Source organism: Rhinatrema bivittatum, chromosome 1 (assembly GCF_901001135.1).
Source record: "Rhinatrema bivittatum chromosome 1, aRhiBiv1.1, whole genome shotgun sequence".
NCBI lineage: Eukaryota > Metazoa > Chordata > Amphibia > Gymnophiona > Rhinatrematidae > Rhinatrema > Rhinatrema bivittatum.
In genome coordinates, this window is record NC_042615.1 from 299,858,135 (window position 1) to 299,878,993 (window position 20,859).

A 20,859-nucleotide genomic window follows, 5' to 3' on the forward strand; every position below is an offset into this window, starting at 1 on the left:
GTTTTAATTATTGAAGTAAAAATACAGTTTATAAAATATGCTCAGATCATCTTGCTGCACATTGTTATGAATGTTCCCAAAGATGTTAGAATAGGGTTGGTACTGAACATTTATAACAAGCTTCAAGTGTGTGCTGCCTAACCGAAGAAACTTGGACATTAGTTTTAGTGTCTCTTTTTGTAGACAGGGGGAAGGAGAGGGCGTGGGGTTTAAAAATTCATGGGAGCATGTATTTGGTTTGAAGATGGGTTATTGTACTAAGGAGATAAGCTAGAGTTTAATGAAAAAACCATCTTGTCACTGTGATCTCGCATGAAAAAGGTTTTTATTTTTTTAATTTTTTATGTTAAATGTAATTGCATTATCCATCTGAACACCTTTATTTCTCTTTGTCCTTAGAACCCTTGATATCTGTCTTTCACACAAATGCATCATATTTAGAAAGCACAAAATAAAATGAAAATAATCCCTAAACGTTAGATCTGAAAGAAGGTAACATTAATATGTTCTTCTTTGAGACTTGGTTTGCTCATGGTTAAAGACTAATGCAGCATTAATGCACATTAAAACGTGCATTAAAAATGTTAATACGTATTAACATTCCATTTGCCTTAACTCACATTTGCAATAGTCCACTTTAATGGGCTCTCACCATAAAACTCTTTAGGGTTGCATTATATGAAAATGCATGCAAAGCAGCTCATTAGTATTCAAGTGCATTAATACTAATGTTAAGGGACACTAGTTATGTTAACCTACAGGTAATGTAAAAACGTAACCACACCCAAGGTGCAGATAAGCTTTTTCATTGCTTCTCTGTGGTGTCCTCCTCCCCCTACCCGTTGCCAGTGAAGCCAGAACCTCCCCTCCCACACCCACTAGGGAGCAAAGGACCACATGTGAGTGGCTGGAGGGGCAGGAGCAGACGTGCCTTCTTGAACATCAGTACTGCTACTGATGGGTAAGGTGGGAGATCCAACCTTGGTCAGGGAAGGAGGGTGGTGGAAATTTCATGCAGCTCAGGTGGAGTGGGTCTGGCTTTACTGCTGGGGAAAAATCAGGAGTGGGGGTTTTTTATGTTTGGTTTTTTTGGTTTGTTTTTTTTACTCATGAGGGTCTTACACTGTCTTGGAGGGGAATCAGGGGAACCAGGAGAAGGAACAGGCAGCCCAGGGAAGCTTGGCTTCATTGTTGGGGTAGGGATGGGGGGGGGGGGGGGGGGGAATCTGGAGGGAATCTGGCTTCACTTTCTGGGTGGGTGATGGACCAGGGGAGTGGGCACCTGGTTTCATTGCCAGGGGAGGAGGGTCCAGGAAGAGATGGGCGAGTACCGAAAGAAAGGTCAAGCAGCCCCGGGGAGCCTGCCTTCACTGTTGGGGATGGGGTAACTAGGAGGGTGGGTGGTTAGTGTTGGGGAGAGGGGTTGGCCTCGCTCTCCAGGAGGAGCATTGGCAGCCATGGGGAGCCCCCTTGCTTCACTGTCAGGTGAGGGGTAACCCTTGGAAGGCCTGACTTTACTGTCTGAGGAGGGGACATCACAGCCAGAAGAGGGCTGTACATTAGGCATTTAATGCAGTGTTTTACAAGTAAAAGCAGAGTGTCAAAACCAGCTGTTAACACACATTAATGCTGGTTTTAGCACAACTTAGTACATTTCCCCCCTCAGTGAGAAAAACTAAAGGATCCCTGGCTTAAAGCAGGACTGCAGTGAATGGTAAATGGATTTTGTCTTCGATGAATTAGACTTGCTTACCAATACCACGCTTTGCATTGTTTACTGACATTACAGTTTCATTTACCCTGTTCTCTTACAGATGTCTTCCCATTGCACAAGATTTTTCACCTCTGGGACACTTTACTGCTGGGCAACTCTTCCTTCCCATTCTGCATTGGAGTGGCCATTCTGCAGCAGTTAAGAGATAGGCTCTTGGCTAATGGCTTTAACGAATGCATTCTGCTGTTTTCGGATTTACCAGGTAATACTTTTTTTTAAATAACCCACAGTTCCTTTATAAAGAATTTGCTAAACTGTTTTCATTACATTATTGTCTCAAAGTTATGACCACTTAACAGTCTGATGTGCAACAGCCTTGTTGTTTAGAAAAGGTTGTATCTGGGGGTTTTCACACACAATTTGGGTCAGGATTTCTCCTGCAGGTCATAATTTAAGATTTATGGTATTCAATTTTAATATACATACAAAATCCCAGTCCAAAAGACAGAATAAAAAAATTTACCCAAATAAATATCACCTTTCCTCTATTAAATTCAGTGTTGTTTACTTTTCATATATAGGACATTCATAAATATATGTATTTTGGTCCACACAGGCTCTTAGCAGTACAACGCTATTTATCTCAAGCCTTCAGTATAATCATCAGTCCCAATTTTTTTCTTTTGATTATGCGCTTAAGCATCATAAGAACACAGGTCACAGGCACTTATGTTTTTGTTTTTTTAACAATGTTCCATATTTAAACTTCAACTCTCAAGATGCCAACACTTCTCTTTTTTCTCTTAGGTTTGTATCCAACACCATCAGCCCTGATGGACTGTGTTTCGGAATCTTTAACTAATACCTGCATCAGGAAGATAATTCTTCACTCCTGGAGCGCCTCATGTTGAAAATGTTTTTCTTCCCATTTCAGTGGACCAGTTGTATATGAGCTGCGCCATTCTCCTGTAAGGATGCAACATGAGGCGCTGCAGGAGTGAAGAATTATCTCCCTGATGCAGGAATTAGAAGCATGGGTCCATGTCGGGGCTGATAATGGTGGATACAGACAAAAAAGAAGAAAGATGTGTCAGCATCTTGAGAGCTGATGTTTAAATATGGAAAATTGTTTAAAAAAAAACCATAAGTGCCTGCGACCTGTGTTCTTATGATTCTTAAGCGCATAATCTAAAGATAAAAATTGGGACTGATGATTATACTGAAGGCTTGAGATAGTGTTGTATCGCTAAGAGCCTGTGTGGTCCAAAATACATATATTTATGAAGGTCTTATATATGAAAAGTAAACGACACTGAATTTAATAGAGAGAAGGTGATATTTATTTGGATGCAATTTAATATATACATGCCCAGGAGATCAGGATAGATTTTCAGCACCCTCGTACTATTCATAATCCACATACCTGATTTGAACTTTTCTGTGACGGAAATCCCCGATACATACACAATGTTCACATGAAACAGAGATATGAAATGGGCCCAAATTCATCAAAACTCATATAAGCCAGAATTAAACTCAATTCCATCAGAGTAGGAAATGTGTAATATCAGCTTGGCAGTGAGCTGCTGTAGAGGCCATTTCATTTTGGAAATGATTATGGCTTCCTTCTGTTCCTGGATTAATATATATTATATATTGTCTGTTGTTCATTTAGGGTCCTGTTCCTCACTGTGACCTGTACTTTTATGTTTTTTTTGTATACTGCATGGCCTGTTGCATGTTATGCATTCACCCAAAGCCCAGGGGTGGTTTTATAAATTAAAGTAATAATGACTTCCATTGTGGTCATTGGGAAGTGGGGTTAAGGAGGAGGCACTCACTGGGAAATGTATGCATTAAAAGCTTTGAGAATTCTGTGTCATAGCTATAAAATGATCACATTTCACTTCAAGTCCTTGGGAATATCCTGAAGATCGTTAGCCAGTGTGCTAAAAATGAGGATTCAATAGCCTTATTTCTTTTTATTAAATTTGAGAATGTTAATTTTTTTATATTATGTATGTTTGTATTTTATTGTAAACTGCTTTGAACTACATCTAAGTGGTATATAAATGAGATAAATAAATAACCAGGTATGAAATAGTGGCTTCTAGCTAGCACAGGTGGGTGTGAGAGATTTTTGCTGGGAAGAAAAATCTGGTGACTACTACATTTTATATCTTTATTTTAAAACAGACAGGATCTTCGTGACTTTTTTAATTTTTGTGTTTGCTTTTTTAATATAACAGTACTCGGTTATTGATCAGGGCTCTTTTAATTAAAAAAAAATAATAATTAGCATCTCTGAATCTCCTAAAGAAAATAACTGGCAAGAGTTCAAAAAGCAGGCTGAACAGAATAAAAAAAAAATTCCTCAGGGTTTCATTTTATTTCTAGAATTATAATTCTTGGAAGCTATATAGAAAGAAAAGTCACCTTGATAACTGCATAAGCTCTATTTAATAGTCATGGGTTTACCAGACAGGGTACGTGTTAGGAATTAACTGTTAAAGTGTATACATTTGGATTTTGCCATTGATCTATAGATTCACATTTATCTGGAGGTCAGTAACAGATTGTCTTGCAAATTCACAGGAGGAAACTTAATATTAGTGGGACTGGCTGTTTTAGCTGTAGGAGTTATTCAGAAAGTAGAAATTAAAAAGTAACCAATTGTACATTTTTATTTAGTTGAAATTTGGTCTAGTGTTGACCGAAATGTATATGTGCCAGGTTGTTTGTAAGTGTGAATATCTATATGAACTTAAGAATTCCTCTTATTTTGGCTATGCATGAGAAGGGTACAGTGCTGATTTAGCCTCGTTTCATGCTGTGGTGCCACTAATGAGCATGCTATATTGCTGCAATCACCTACAGCGATCCATGCAACTTTGTCATCTATTGTCATTGCTTTCTTTTGGCTGAATAAGTAAAAAAAAAAAAAAAAAAAAGGATTAGTAACAAGGATATAAACTAATATCAGAGAAAAGAAAAGAGAGAATGAAATATCAAGAATACATGTAGACACTGAATTAAAAAAGAATTATAGTGATGGGCTGGAGGTATTAGACTTCATTGCATTTATTTGTTGCTCTAAGTGCTCTTCTTTCTGCGTTATGAAATAATAAAGTGTTATCCAGCTTAGGGTTGCCAACTGGCTCCACATTTTCAGGGTAAATCATTCAGAGAGTTTGTCATATTCCCCTACAGATCGTAATATACAGCATATACATATAGGGGCAGCAATAATATAATTAAACTAATATCTATAACAAGATTTAATAGATTCAAACCACCATATTTTTATTTATAATCTCTTACTAAACCACATTAGATATCTATACACATATTATATCAAACTATCGCATACATTCAAAATTGACGCATATGAACATGTTTTCAATACACTCCACAATTTTTACATCATAATCTTCAAAACATATAATCCCATGTGAACAAATAAACCCGTGTGAACAAGTAAACCCATGGAAGAACTGGCACTGTTCTTCCACAACAAGATCATCAATCTCTTATACAAGCTGCCCAACTCCACCTCTCAGTACTCGAGTTCACTCCAACTAACAAACAACAAATCCATATTTATGGATGTGTTCGATCTAATCTCAGCCAAAGAGATCCAGTCACTCTTACAGAAAATGAAGCCCTCCTCTCATACCGCAGACTACATTCCTACCAAACTTCTCCTGACAATCCCGGAATCCATATCATAAATCCGGATATCATAAATTGCTCTTTATCTCAAGGCTTCTACCCAGACGATCTCAAACTGGCTTCCCTCAAACCACTTCTAAAGAAGCCAAACTCAGACCCTAACGACCCGAACAACTACCAACCGATCGCAAACCTACCACTTATAGCTAAGATCATGGAAAAACCTAGTTAACAGCAAATCACAGACTACATCTTTATGTATTTATTTCGGAGCTTTTATATACCAAGGTTTAGCAATTAGCCTTCACCCCGGTTTACAGTAGAACAAATTGTTACATCGAACAGGACACGGAACATAGAGTGGCAGAGAATACATCGAACTGTTAGCAGAAAATCATAGAACAAAAAAACGCTTGAACAGGGTCGCAATGTGTAACTTAAACTTTACACGGCAACAAAAGAACTGGGAAATGGGTTTCTCAAAAAAAAAAAAAAAAGATTCTAGAGTATCTTAGTGTGTTCATCTTGTATGGGAGGTGCTGGTGGAGGGGTTATGACGTTTAGCCCACGCCATCTCTGAATGTTTGGCTAAATAACCAGGTTTTCAGTTCTTTTTTGAAGGATTTGCTGTCGATTATCGATCTTAGGTATTGAGGTAAGGTGTTCCATATATTTGGACCTGCAATTGAGAAGGCTCTGTTTCTCATGCTCATGAGCTTTGCCGATGGAAGTGAGGGTATGTCCAGAAGTAATTTACTGGTAGTTCTGGTGTATCGTTGAGGTTTGTGTTGATAGATCATGTTGCTGAGTGTGTTGTTCTCCGTTTTGTATAAGGCGTTGTGCACTATAGTAAGGGTCTTGAATTCGATTCTTTGTTTGATTGGGAGCCAGTGAAGACTTCTTAAAACAGGGGTGATGTGTTCCAATTTTTTTTTGCCTGTTAGGACTCTGGCTGTGGCATTTTGCAGTAGCTGGAGTGGGTAGATTTGGGAAGACCTAACAAGAGTGAGTTGCAGTAGTCAATGCTGTTGAATATCAGTGATTGAAGTACTGATTGTGTACTTCCACATCGAAGACAACAACCTGCTCTTCCCCTCCCAATACGGGTTTCGCAAAAATTCCAGCACAGAATCTCTCCTTGTATCGCTGACAGACCACCTTATTTTGGGTCTAGACAAAGGACAATCTTTCCTTCTGATTCTATTAGACCTTTCGGCAGCTTTCGATACCGTTAACCATGCCATCCTCATAAACCAACTCTCAACCATTGGAATAATAGGCACGGCTCTAGCCTGGTTCAAAACTTTCCTCAACAATAGAGGCTACAAAATGAAAATTCACAACAAAGAATCTTCCCGACATGACGCTCTGTAGGAGTCCCACAGGGGTCCTCCTTATCACCCACCCTGTTCAATATTTACCTTCTTCCACTGTGCCAGCTTCTAACTGACTTAAAACTCAAACACTTTGTCTATGCAGATGATGTCCAGATAGTGATCCCTCTTAAAGAAACACTTGGCAAAACTCTCGAATATTGGGAATCCTGCCTCGTCAAAATTAATGACCTGCTCGTCAGTCTAAACCTTGTCCTAAACACCACCAAAACAGAACTCATGCTAATCTCTCCAGAAATGAACCACAACACCAACACCCCTCCAAGTAACTCACTCTCCTCCCAAGTCAGAGACCTAGGAGCTTTAATTGATAACAAGATGAACATGAAAGCATTTGTCAACCATTCTATCAAGGACTGCTTCCACAAACTCCAAGTGCTGAAAAGGATAAAACCGCTTTTCCATTTCCACGACTTTAGAACAATTCTTCAAGCAATTATCTTTGCAAAATTAGATTACTGTAACGCTATCCTAATAGGTCTCCCTTCGTCGTACACTAAACCGCTACAGATGGTCCAAAATGCGGCGGCATTACCAACACCAGAAGAAGAGACCACATCTCCCCCATACTAAAAAAAATCTTCATTGGCTCCCCATCCATTTCAGAATCATATATAAGTCCATCACCATCATATACAAAACCATCCACCACCTTACATCACTCGACCTTCAACACCCTCTCAGCCAACATAACTCTAAAAGACCGACCAGAGAAGCATACAGAGGAACCCTCCAGGTACCCAATACGAAATTCACGCAGCATATAACCCTGAGAGAATGGGCCTTTTCGACAGCTGGACCTTCTCTCTGGAACTCCATCCCCTCGAATCTTCACCATGAACCTTGCCGCCTCATATTCCGAAAAAGACTTAATAGAATGCTTTGGCTGTAGGAGGGGCAGACTTTTATTTAACTGCAGCCAAAAGGTATGCAAAGTATACTGTCTTTCTGCATCTGAACATAGAGAGAAATACATTTTAAGTGTAGCCACTGTTTAGTTCCCAGCCACCCCTGAGTCTACTTTTCATATATATTCTCCCCAGCACTCCTGGATAATTAGATTCAATTAATTCATCTCCCATTACATAGTAGTTCCATGCACCTCACATAATTGTAACTTAAACTGTCACATTGCTTGTGAACAGTTGGATTGCATAATCTACCTATTAATCTTTACTGGCTAACAATTATACCTTAGTTCTATTTCAAATATCTATTAAAACTGTTTGCTAGAGCCCAAATTTTACCTTACCTTATCTACAAAACTTTAAGGGATTGGTGAGTATTTTACAAAATGTCTGTCATTCAATGCAACAGATGTGGTGCTTATGTCCCAAGGCCTATCATTTGGAGAACAAAAGGGTGCCCCTTTTGCCTTCAGCTGAATACAATTAAAATGGAGCTGATTCATCTAAGGGAGAAATGGTCCACTTTTCAATTAACTTCCCAGTCCTTGAACTATCCAAAATCTCTCACACATCTCCCACGGAGGGTACAGAAACACAGCAAAAAATTGTTTACAGTGGGCTCTGGTAGAACAAGAAATGTGACAGACTCCCACCTTCCCCAACTTTACAGCACCCTGAGCATTAACCCCACTCACACAGAGAAGTCAGGCTTCCAGAATTCTAAAACCCAGGAAGAATTGAATAACAGTAGACTCTGCAGAATAAGGCCTGTGAAGAAGAGGCACCCACTCTCCCCACTGGTACCCCTACAAAATGCATTTTCTACAGCAACAGATTTTGATGGTATTTCTAAAAGTGAAGTCGCCCAATGTACCCAGAAGCCCTTCAACAGAATCAAATGTCAGAAAAGAAAACTGCTTCTGCTGGGAGATTCAATTATCAGAGGAACCAATTTGAGAGTACATTTTAATGGGGACATAAGTTAAATGCCTTCCAGGATCATCAGCTAGAAGAAATACTAACCAGACAGTCAAACTCATTGAAGAAGAAAGTAGAAACTTTGATATTGGTGTTGTCATCCATCTGGGGATCAGTGACCTCAATAGAAATGGTATCCATAAAGTACAAAAAGATTACCAAAATCTAGGAAAGATAAGATACACTGCAAAGACTATTGCCTTTTCGGAAGTAATACCTGTTCAAGGAAAGGGTAATGAGATGCTATTGGTAATTTCAATTCCTGGCTCAATGCTAGTGTACAGAAAGTGGTTGTGGATACATTGAAGGATGGGGTCGAGTATGGAGCAGTAAAAGGCTATATGGAAAGGATGGCCTACATTTGTCAGTAGCAGGAAAAAGGATACTATCTGAGAAATTCAGAACATATATTATCAGGCATTTAAACTAAAGAGCGGAGGCGGCAGGAGATGGTCAATGAAAGTGACATGTCACCCCCAAGCAATAAAAACTATAAAAGATGTGGGAGGAGATAACAAAATCAATCTGCTCAAAAAAACGAAACTGGTGTCTAAGAAGCAAAACAAATCAAGGGAAAGAAAGTGGAAAGCTATGACTACAAATGCTTATAGTTTGGGCCACAAAATCCCAGACCTGCAGGCCCTATTGGTGGAGGCGGACTTGGACATTGTTGCTGTCACAGAAACATGGTTCATGGAGGCTACCAATTGGGATAAGGCCATCCCAGGCTATAACTTGTTAAGGAATGACAGAGAGGACAGAAAAGGGGGAGGAGTAGTTCTTTATATCAAAAACAATATCCAAGCAACTGAACTGCAAGGAATGAGGAGTAGAGGAGAAGCATTATGGGCCATCCTATAAAAAGATTATGGTGCATCTTTTTTAACTGGAGTGGTATACAGACCTCCAACTTAATCGGAAGAACTGACAGAGATCTGGTCGAAGACATCCAGAAGGTGGGAAAGAAGGGAGAAGTGTTGATGGTTGACGATTTTAATCTGCCAGACGTAGACTGGAGAATCCCTTCTGTGGAATCTACCAGTAGAGAGATGATGGATGCCCTCAAGGGGCTCTGTTGAAACAAATGGTAATAGAACTCACAAGGGAAAATGCAATAATCGACTTGGTGCTCATTAACGGGGAAAATGTCTCTAATGTCCAGGTAGGAGCCCACCTCAGCACTAATGATCATGAAATGGTATGGTTTGATATCGCAAATAGGATGTAAAGAAGTCATATGAAGACCTGGGTTTTGATTTTCAAAAATATGGACTTTGTCAAAATGGGGAAGTACCTGGATATGGAATTCAGACTAGGAGAAAATGGTTGAGGTGGAACAACAGTGGGCAAACTAAACGGAGCAATAAAAAAGGCAACAAATCTTTGTTAGAAGAGTAAACAAAAGTAAGAGAAATAAGAAACCGATCTGGTTCTCAAAAGAGGTGGCTGATAAAATAAAAACAAAAAGAACAACGTTCAAGAAATATAAAGGATCCCAAAATAAGGAACACAGGGAAGAATATCGCTTGAAACTGAGGGAGGCAAAGAAGAAAATTAAGAAAGCTAAAATTCAGGCAGAAGAAAGGATTGCCAAAGAGGTAAAGAGAGGAGATAAAACATTTTTCAAGTATTTCAGAGAAAGGAGAAAATTCCAAAGTGGTATAGTGAAATTGAAAGGTGACAATGATCAAGGTGTGGAGAGAGATGAAGAAAAGGCAGAACTATTAAACAAATACTTCAGTTCGGTGTTCACTAAGAAAACCCTGGAGAAGGACCTTTGCTGGTTGACAGAACCATTGGTGGAGATGGGCTGGATGAAACTCCATTTAAGAAGAGAATATTTGGGAAGAGCTAAGAAAACTGAAAGTGGACAAGGACATGGGGCCGGATGAGGTAGATCCCAGGATATTGAGGGAGCTCAGAGATTGCTGGCAGGTCTGCTATGCGACCTGTTCAATAGATCCCTGGAAATGGGAGTGATGCTGAGTGATTGGAGAAGAGCAGTGGTGGTCCCGCTCCACAAGAGAGGGAGCAAAGAGGAGGCAGGAAACTACAGGCCTTGGTGGTGGGTAAATTAATGGAGACTCTGCTGAAGGAAAGATAGTGAACTATCTACTGTCAGGAGGATTGGTGGATCCCAGGCAGCATGGATTTACTAGGGGAAGGTCCTGTCAGACAAATCTGATTACATTTTTTTTTTTAATTTGATGACTAAAGAACTGGATCAAGAAAGAGCACGCAATGTGATCTTCTTGGATTTCAGAAAAGCTTTTGATACAGTCCTGCATAGGAGGCTTGTGAATAAAACGAGAAACTTGGGAATGAGCGCCAATGTGGTGGCCTGGACTACAAACTGGTTATCGGACAGAAGACAGCGTGTGATGGTGAATGGAACCTACTCTGAGGAGAGACCAGTGTTAAGTTAAGTGGAGAGCCACAAGGATCGGTGTTGGGACCGGTTCTGTTCAATATTTTTGTGAGCGACATTGCGGAAGAGATAGAAGGTAAAGTTTGTCTATTTGCGGATGATATTAAGATCTGCAACAGAGTGGACATACTGGAAGGAGTAGAGAGAATGAGAAGTGATTTAAGGAAGCTTGAAAAGTGATCGAAGATATTGCAGCTGGGATTCAATGCCAAAAAGTGCAGAGTCATGCATCTGGGGCAGTAATACAAAAGAGCTGTATGTGAGGGAGGTGAAGGGCTGTTGTGCACGGAGCATGAAAGGGTCCTTGGAGTGATAATGTCTAGCGATCTGAAGACAGCAAAACAGTGTGACAAGGCGATAGCTAAAGCCAAAAGAATGCAGGGCTGCATAGAGAGGAATAACTAGTAAAAGAAAAAAGGAGATAATCCCCTTGTACAGGTCCTTGGTGAGGCCTCACCTAGAGTACTGAGTTCAGTTCTGGAGACCTTATCTCAAAAGGGACAGGGACAGGATAAAGGCGGTCCAGAAAAGGGCAACCAAAATGCTAGGGGCTCTCCATCAAATGACTTATGAGGAGAGGTTGAAGGACCTAAATATGTATACCCTGGAGGAGAGGAGGTGCAGGGGAGCTTTGATACAGACTTTCAGATACCTGAAAGGTTTTAATAATGCACAATCGACAAACATTTTCCGTTGGAAAGAAATCAGTAGAACTAGGGGTCACGAAATTAAACTCCATGGAGGATGACTCAGAACCTATGTCAGTAAATACTTCTTCATTGAGAGGGTAGTGGATGCCTGGAATGCCCTTCCAGAGGAGATGGTGAAGACAAAAATTGTGAAAGATTTCAAAGGGCATGGGATAAGCACTGTAGATCCCTAAAGGCTAGAGGATAGAAATGAAAAAATGAGTATATGGGGGTTAACTTGCTGATGTGGCAGTTACTATCCTTAACAAATAAGCCGCAACTTTAAAGGCTAGAAGATGGAAATGATAAAATGAGTACATGGGGGTAACTTGCTGGTGAAGTGGTTACTACCCTTAACAAATAAATCACAACTTCATCATTGCTCTCTGCTTCAACAGCAGGGAGAAAGGATGAAAAGGGAATTAAATATAGACAGCAAATAACTAGGACATTGAATTTTGCGATCTGGGAAAAATAAACATAGAGGTAACTTGCTGATGCAGCTGTTACTTCCCTTAACCAATAAACCTGAAACTCCTGATGCAACTCCAACATTATTTTCAACTCCATCATTACTCTCTGCTTCTACGGTAGAAGGTAACAGGGAATTGGACTCTTAACAGCATCCAACAAGAGCCCTGACTTTGACAGCCTGGGAAACTGATAAGAATGGGAGACTTTTTGAGGCTCAACAAAAATGACCATAAACAGACTGGATGGACCATTGGTTCTTTTCTGCTGTGATTTCTATGTTTCTGTAATGAAACACCAGTGTTAAAACCAGTAGATAGCAGGCATTACCATGTCAGTTTTAACGTGGCTTATTACATAGACCTCCAAAGAGATTTTAGGCCACGTTTGGTAGTCCTATGAAAATAAGTAGCACTGTGATCTCTATTTCGAAGACAACTGTTTTATGAAGTAGGAACTTTGTCAAAATCTGAATAAAACCTATGACACTGCACATAGGAATACAAAACAAATATTTACACATAAAAAACTATTCACTTAAGCACCATCCAATCTGTTTGCATGATATATGTCATTTATGCTGGCCATAAGTCTAGGACTCCTTTGTCATAGTTACTGTTGCTAAAAGAAACCACTTTGTGAAGTGAAAGAATTGTGCACAGGGAAGATACTGAACTCTGTTTGGCCTGTAATTTTTGACAAAGCTGTGCACTGTATGCCTGCAGGAAAACAGGAAATCTCAACATTATCTAGTGCCTGATGGCATTCAAAATTGATCTGTTTCAGAGTGTTCCCTTGACAGCAATCCAAGCTGGCTGATACTCAATAAGGAGACAACAGCCGTGATAGAAAAGCTACTGCAGTGCCTGACAAGGTACTGTGGAACATAAAAAGTACAGCTGGCACCCATTAAAGGAATCAGTTGACAATGCAAAATAAGCCATGTTCTATGTCACATCAGCTACATTATAAATTACAGCAGTGGAATTAAACGTGCCACAAGTAATCCCACAAAATGCCTAGAAGCTCAGGATTGCACTTTTTTGGAATGAAAATCTCTCTTTCTGAATATTTTTCTTGAGAGCATAGAAATGATACAGCTGGAAATCATGGGAAGATATGGTAGGTACTGTATACTGTTAGTCATTATTAATTGAGCAATTAACACACTGGCCAACAAAACCTGCACCTCCTAGACTTAAGTACTTATAAACTGTAATGAACCAATTACATCTAAGATGAATGAACTACATTGCTTATCTATTTTATAAAGAATGCAATTTAAAGTATTATATAGTGCATAAAACATTGGATTGGCTCTCATCACGTTTCTCAGTAGCATATTATATTCCTAAATGTGCTGTACATTCAGCTGAGCAAAACCTTCTCCAAGTTCCTTCGTTTCAGAATTACAAATTATAGGAGACAAGACTATGGACTTTTCTGCTGCTGCCTCTGCTTTGTGGAACGAGGAACGAGATTATTTGCGATTTAGAAATAAACATTGAAAGCATTATTTGTACAAGCATATACTTGAGTTTTATATTAGCGATTTGTGCATGCCATTAGGATATAATATAAGTTTTTATTTTGCTTTGTTTGTATTTGACAATTCTGTATGTCTGTTGTAATCCATGTTGAACAATTCATGTTGGAAATGTATTTATTTAAAAATGTATATAACCATAAACAAAAACTATCAGAGCAGTTTACAATAAAAACATGTATAAAAAAATATAAAAACAAACAAAAACAATCACCCTCTTCACTGCTAAACCTTCACCTGCAACCCCACCCAGCTCAAGCACTAGGAAACAAAAAGTCTTAACATGTTTCTGGAATTTTTGATAGGTCAGTTCCAACCACACTGCAATCGGTAACATATTCCATAGTGGTTGAGCTATACTAGTAAAAGATCATTTAAGAAAGTACTGCAACTGAAATCCATACCCCACTGAAGTTGACAATTGGAAATCCTGTGAAGACCGCAAGACCCTACCTGGAACATACCATTTCAACTTTGTCCATTACTCCGCAAACAGTGAAAAACCACTATTAGTAATTTAAAAGTGTATTCTCTCCATCACCGGTAACCAATGGAGGTAACTAACAATAGAGCAGCACTCTCATTTCTACTCTTACCACAAATTAACCTAGCTACACTATTTTCAATAAGTAGGAGTTTCTCTATCACACCAATTAGCATCCCTAGTAACAAAATATTGCAATAATCTAATGCCCTGAAGCAGCCCCTTGTAAGTGGGTGAAACTCAGGCCAGAGTCGGGCAAATACTAGACTATTTGTCTTCATAATAAAACATTTTTTAAGGACTTCTTGATCTATATCTTTTTTGTTACCCTAACGGCTTTGATAGACCACCTTCTTTGTTACTCTTAAGTAAGCATGCTGAGCCACCTAAGAAACATATGGCACCAAAGAGTACCTGAATCTAAAATAATGCTCAAACGTTTAACGCTATACAAAATCTCTATAATGCAGGCATCCAATACAGGCTGTACCATCTGTCTCTCCAAGCCATCAAATAAATTCCCTATTCCAAGAATTTGGGGTTTAGCCTTATTCAAAACCAGTTCACTAGCATTCATCCAACAAAAGATCATTGTCAAATAGTTAATAATCAGATCAACAGTTGCAGCTATGCTTAAATCAACAGGTACCAGAAACTGGATGTCATCTACATAAAAATATGCAATGACATCCAGCTCCCAAAAATATCAGCTGTAGGTTGCATAAAAATATTAAGAGGGTAAAAGGCAGGATCTCTGAGGAACCTGTCTGTAAGATCATTGGTTATGAGAATGCCCCCAACACCGGCACTACCTGTGTCCTTCCTTCCAAAAATGAAGCAATCCAGGCTAACACCTACTCACTTACACCCACCTGCTCTCATTTCTCCAAGAGTAACTAGTGGTCTACTAGATCAAACATGCTGGAAAAATCCAGCAAGGTCAAAAATACTCACCGACCAGCATCAAAGTAGCAAAAGACATCATCTGCTAAGAACATCATTACCAATTATGTACCATGTTCAGGTCTAAAACCTAACAGTAGTAAATATTAAACCCAAACCTTCAGTGGTAAACAATCATAAAGTATATCCAAGAAATCCACAAAACTTACCTTATGAGACCATCATAGAAATAATGAGCTTTCCAAAACTTATTTAGCAGTGGTGAAACTGTGTTAAAATCTTATACCAACCACTCAAATGTCTTGTCATTCAAATATTTAATTATAGGTCTTTTAGGCAATATAATTTTTTTATTAAAACTTTGTATTTAACAAGTCAGATACAGTCATATCTGCTTTTATATAAAGTATCAGTTCATACATGACACAAAATTCCAAGACAGTAGAGAGAAAATAATGCTTCTCTTGCCAAAAGATACAAAAATAGTCAACAGCATTCCCTGTTTTTATATAATACATCGTTACAGAAGGTATGCTATAACATTTCCCAAACACTCCTAAATAGCACCATATTTGCTCTTATGATCCATCAAACAGTAACCTTTTGATGTCAACTATAGTTCTTGTTTGAGTTCTTCAATTATCCTGCTTGTCCTAGGAGAAATTATCCAATTTCTCCTAGGACAAGCAGGATGGTAGTCCTCACATATGGGTGACATCATCAGGATGGAGCCCAATCATGGAACACTTGTCAAAGTTTCTAGAACTTTGACTGGCACACTGAGCATGCCCAGCATGCCATCAACCGTGCATCCAGTAGGGGTTTCCCCTCAGTCTCTTTTTTTCTGCACAGCAGTTGCCTCGTGGTTATCAAGAGCCCTGTGAGATTTTCCTCACAATTTTCCTCACAGAACTTTTCAAAACTTTTTCTAAAAAATTACCCTATCAGGGGTTCCCCCTCGTCAAACATCGACAGTCGTTAGTGTCAGTAAGTTTTACCTGCTTGTTTGCGATCGGTATCCGACTGCACTCTCACCGGTGCCCGAAGTCCACCGACCGCACGCCCGGTTTATTTTTCAGAATAAAATGGCATCTGGTTTCATGAAGTGCCCCGAATATCCAAGGACTATGTCCATTACGGACCCGCATGATGTATGCGTTTTATGTTTGGGGCCTTCCCATGACGCTCAAATGTGTACAGTTGCGCCCAAATGACACCGAAGGTATTAGTTGTGGACATCATATTGGTTTACATTAAACAATTTAAGCTTGGAAATTACATGATAACAGGGAAAAAGATGAACTGGGAGGGGGTAACAAGGAGCACTTATTAAGAAAAGATTAATAAAACAACTGGTACCTCAATATGAGGAAAGCATAAAACGCCATGTGGTAAACACCATGTGATAAAGTCTATTCTGGATAGGCTTGTTTGAATAGTAAAGTTTTAATTTCTTTTTGAATTTGCTTATATAAGGTTCGAGGCGCAGGTTGGGTGGCAGGGTGTTCCATAGAGCGGGACCAGCAATCGAGAGGGAATGATCATGTGCAAATGAGAGGTGGGCTATTTTCAGTGAGGACACAAAAAGGGTACCTTTGTTGGCAGTTCTGGTCGGGCGGTTGGACTGGGAAGAATAGAAGGGAAGGTCTAACCATTTGGAGTTGTGGGCATGAATGGCTTTATGCACTATGGTCAAGGTTTTGTAGTGAATGCGGGAGGGGATGGGGAGCCAGTGTAGGTCTCTGAGGATGGGAGTGATGTGATCGTGTTTGCGGGAATTTGCGATGAGTCTTGCTGTGGTGTTTTGTAACATTTGCAGTGGTTTTATCACGGAGTATGGGAGCCCTAGGAGGAGAGCATTACAGTAATCAAGTTTGGAAGAGATGGTGGCTTGAATTACTGTACGGAAGTCTTGGGTGTGTAAGAGAGGCCTAAGTTTTTTGAGTACGTTGAGTTTGAAGAAGCCCGTTTTGAGTAAAGAGTTAACATAGTTCTTCATGCTTAATTAGTGATCGAGGAGAACTCCGAGATCCTTCACAAATGGTTGCGCTGAGAGGGGGTTAGGTTTGGGAGTGTTAGACAGTAGGGGTGAGGGGGAAGAGTGGGGGGAGATAAGCAGGAGTTCCGTTTTGTTAGTATTGAGGGCAAGATGGAGGTTGGTGAGCAGAGAGTTGATGGTTGCGAGGCAGTTTTCCCAGTGCTCTAGGGCGTCAGAAATGGAGTTGTGTATAGGGATGATGATCTGGACATCATCAGCGTAGAGAAAGAACTTATGTTTGAGGTCAGAGAGGAGTTGGCAGAGGGGGGTGAGGTAGACGTTGAAGAGGGTGGAGGAGAGTGATGAACCTTGGGGGACTCCTTGTTGTAAGGGCTGTGGGGCGGATCTGGAATTACCAATTGGAACGGAGAATTTTCTGTTTGAGAGGTAGGATTTGAACCAGGCCAGAGCAAGGCCTGAGATGCCGATGCTTTCTAGGCATGTCAGTAGGTGCTGGTGGCTAATAGTGTCAAACGCTGCCAAAATATCGAGGAGGGCAAGGAGGTAGCTGTGGCCTTGGCCCATACCTCTGAGGGGGTGGTCGGATAGGGAGAGGAGTAGCGATTCAGTATTGAAGTGTTTCCGGAAACCAAATTGAGATGCATGGAGGATTGCATGATTTTCAAGATAGTCCATGAGTTGTGAGTTAACAACTCTTTCCATTAGCTTGGCAATTTATTGTATCTCTGTTCTAGCATATCTTTCCTTGACAGCAATGGGTACATTGTGAACACTATATAACAAAATACTTTTTCTTGGACACAATTTAAATATATATATATATATAGATAGATAAATAGATAGATAGATATTGAATAGGGCTTTAATTTGTATTTTGTATAACAAAATAAATGTATAATTTCTGTCTTCGATTGTTTTATTTTTATGCATCTTTTTATTGTGAGCTGCTTAGCACAATTGGTTGGTGGCATATAAATGCTTGAAATAAATAAATAAATAAATAAAAAAATAGAAGTAATCTGTGAAATAATCTTGATTTAGTTTTCATATTTTTTGCCCAGAGATTGACATTGAGCGATGTGTCCATGAATCTATCAACCTGTTCTGTTGGACCCCAAAGAGTGCTACATATAGGCAGCATGCTCAGCCACCAAAGCAAGGTCCTGACAGTAATGGCGGGAGCAGGGCATCTTCTCTTATTTCATCTGATTATCGGGATACATCCAAGACTGACCTGGTAAGTACATTTCTGTAGTGTTTCTCGTGCTATCTCCACATTATAACCTACTGTAGCTTTTACATGAATTCCTGCCTCTACCATTTTGCCATATTTTCTCTTCTTTTTAGGTAGCTTTTAAAATCCTGTAGCCATTACATGTTTTTTTCCTTGCGTGAAACATTTATTATACAGCCATTTAGCTTTGTGTTATCTTAGTATGAGAGCATCATTAATGTTTTTTTTCCAGTAATAAGAATTCCTTATTGTAGGTAATAAGTGGCAGAGTGCAGGAACTCCCATGAATACTGAGCTAGCTAGATGGATCTGTTCAGCACTGTCTGATAACGGTTGGAAGCCTTATATTCAAAGCACATTTGGCGCTCAATAGCTGGATAAGTAGGGCTATCCAGTTATCTAGCAGGCCCCTGAATATCAGGTTATATTCCGTGGCTATTAACCAGATAAATCACTTATCTGGCTATTTTTTAGCGGTAAATTTGTGGGCAGGCAGTAGGCAGATCAGGGTGATGCTACTTATCCAGTTAATTTAACCGGATAAGTAGCTATATTCACTCTCATCCGATTAAGTGAATCGGATAAGGTAGATCAGCCTTAGAGCTGGCCTAACTTAGCCGGATATAATTTATCCAGCTAAGTAACGAGATATACACTGATATTCAGCAGCTTAGCTGTGCTGCTGCTTATCCCTTGTAATTTAGCTGGATAAGGTGTATTCAGCTATGTTACTTATCTGGGCAACAATGAATACTGGGTCCTAAATTTAAAACTGAATATAAAAAGAAGGGGGAAATATTTATATAATACATATATTACTTCTAAGCTTGTCATGATGTCTTGCGACTGGTTTATCATAGTGAAAAGAGATTTTTACATATCCAGAGGCCAGTGCTCCATGTGGAAATAATAACTTTCAATTAATTTAATGTGATAGGTCATAGAATAGTGTGCAGCATATATCACTTCTTTTTATTGGTAACCTTTTTTAATCCATAAATCATTCCTTCTGTAAAATTAAAAAGCATTCCTGCATGATACTTTTCTAAACTAAGTAGGTCATAAAAATGTATACTATTTATAGGTATTTTACTGCCTAAGTGAATTTTGAACACAAAAATATGGTCTGTATTTTATAACCAGTAATCTTTTTTTTTTGAAGGGGGGGCATCTGTCATTCACTCAGGTACACACAGTGTGTTTTCCACCTCATTCCTTTATGACAGACACCAGATGAAATGGATAAATATCATATTTACAAAAAGCTCTGCTGTCACTGACTGTACACGTACTTACAGTAACTTGTTTTTTATGCATTCAGAAACATCTAAATTGCTGTAGGGTGGTTCTTGCTGTCATCTCCTTTAGATTTGTCTGGGTTTAGGATTTCCATCTAGGAGCATTCATAAGCTACAGGTCTCACAGAATAAAGCAGGCTCCTCACTAAGTTTTGTCGTAGAAAGTGAACTACATTAATTACTAACTAGGTAGTTGGTGGGTAAACTTCATTGTTTTACATTTAAAATATAAACAGGCCTGGCTGCAGCCTGAACTCTATAGGAAGACATCCAGTTAGGCATGACCATGTTCTTTGGTTCTCTCCTACTGGCTCCGGTTCCCAGTCTACTGTCCCTCCCCTCCTCCCAAACACAGTTCAGTCCCCAGACCAAACCTGTCAGTTTTCTACCTCACAATCCCTACCAAGTCTATCGCCAGTCCTCTTTTCTTCTTTCTATCTTGATCTCCATACAGGTCCTCATTCCCCTTCCTATCTACATTCTGCTTCTGTCCTTTTATTAGCCTCCTGTATTGCACATCTGTGTGGTTCCACTCTCACATGCAGCATGAGCCATGCAGTGCCAGCAGGACCCACAAGAATAGCATGATATCTTCGGGGCACCACACAGGTCATACCGAGACCAAAACAGTGTGTATGCACGATAGCGGAGGCCACATAAAGCTGCGAAATACAGCAAGCACTGCTGCTCCCCTGCCAGCCAGAGTGGAGGGTAGGGAAGAGATAAAGTGATAAATTGCAGGAAGACCTTATGAGACTGGAAAATTGGGCATCAAAATGGCAGATGAAATTTATTGTGGATAAGTGCAAGGTGATGCATATAGGGAAAAATAACCCATGCTATAGTTACACAATGTTAGGTTCCATATTAGGTGCTACAACCCAAGAAAGAGATCTAGGTGTCATAGTGGATAACACATTGAAATTGTCGGTTCAGTGTGCTGCGGCAGTCAAAAACGCAAACAGAATGTTGGGAATTATTAGAAAGGGAATAGTGAATAAAATGGAAAATGTCATAATGCCTCTGTATCGCTCCATGGTGAGACCGCACCTTGAATACTGTGTACAATTCTGATCGCCGCATCTCAAAAAAGATATAATTGCGATGGAGAAGGTACAGAGAAGGGCTACCAAAATGATAA

The 20,859-nt window shown here is 39.6% G+C and overlaps 1 protein-coding gene across 5 annotated transcripts in view; it reads left to right on the forward strand.

The window, feature by feature from the left end:
• TBCK (TBC1 domain containing kinase) overlaps positions 1 to 20,859 on the forward strand; it is a 479,395-nt gene that overhangs the window by 252,691 nt on the left and 205,845 nt on the right. For all 5 annotated transcript variants that reach the window (XM_029596823.1, XM_029596818.1, XM_029596827.1 and 2 more), the window contains 2 exons: positions 1,815 to 1,976; positions 18,248 to 18,423. In XM_029596823.1, the coding sequence (XP_029452683.1) occupies positions 1,815 to 1,976; positions 18,248 to 18,423 (338 nt within the window). The remainder of the gene's footprint in view (positions 1 to 1,814; positions 1,977 to 18,247; positions 18,424 to 20,859) is intronic.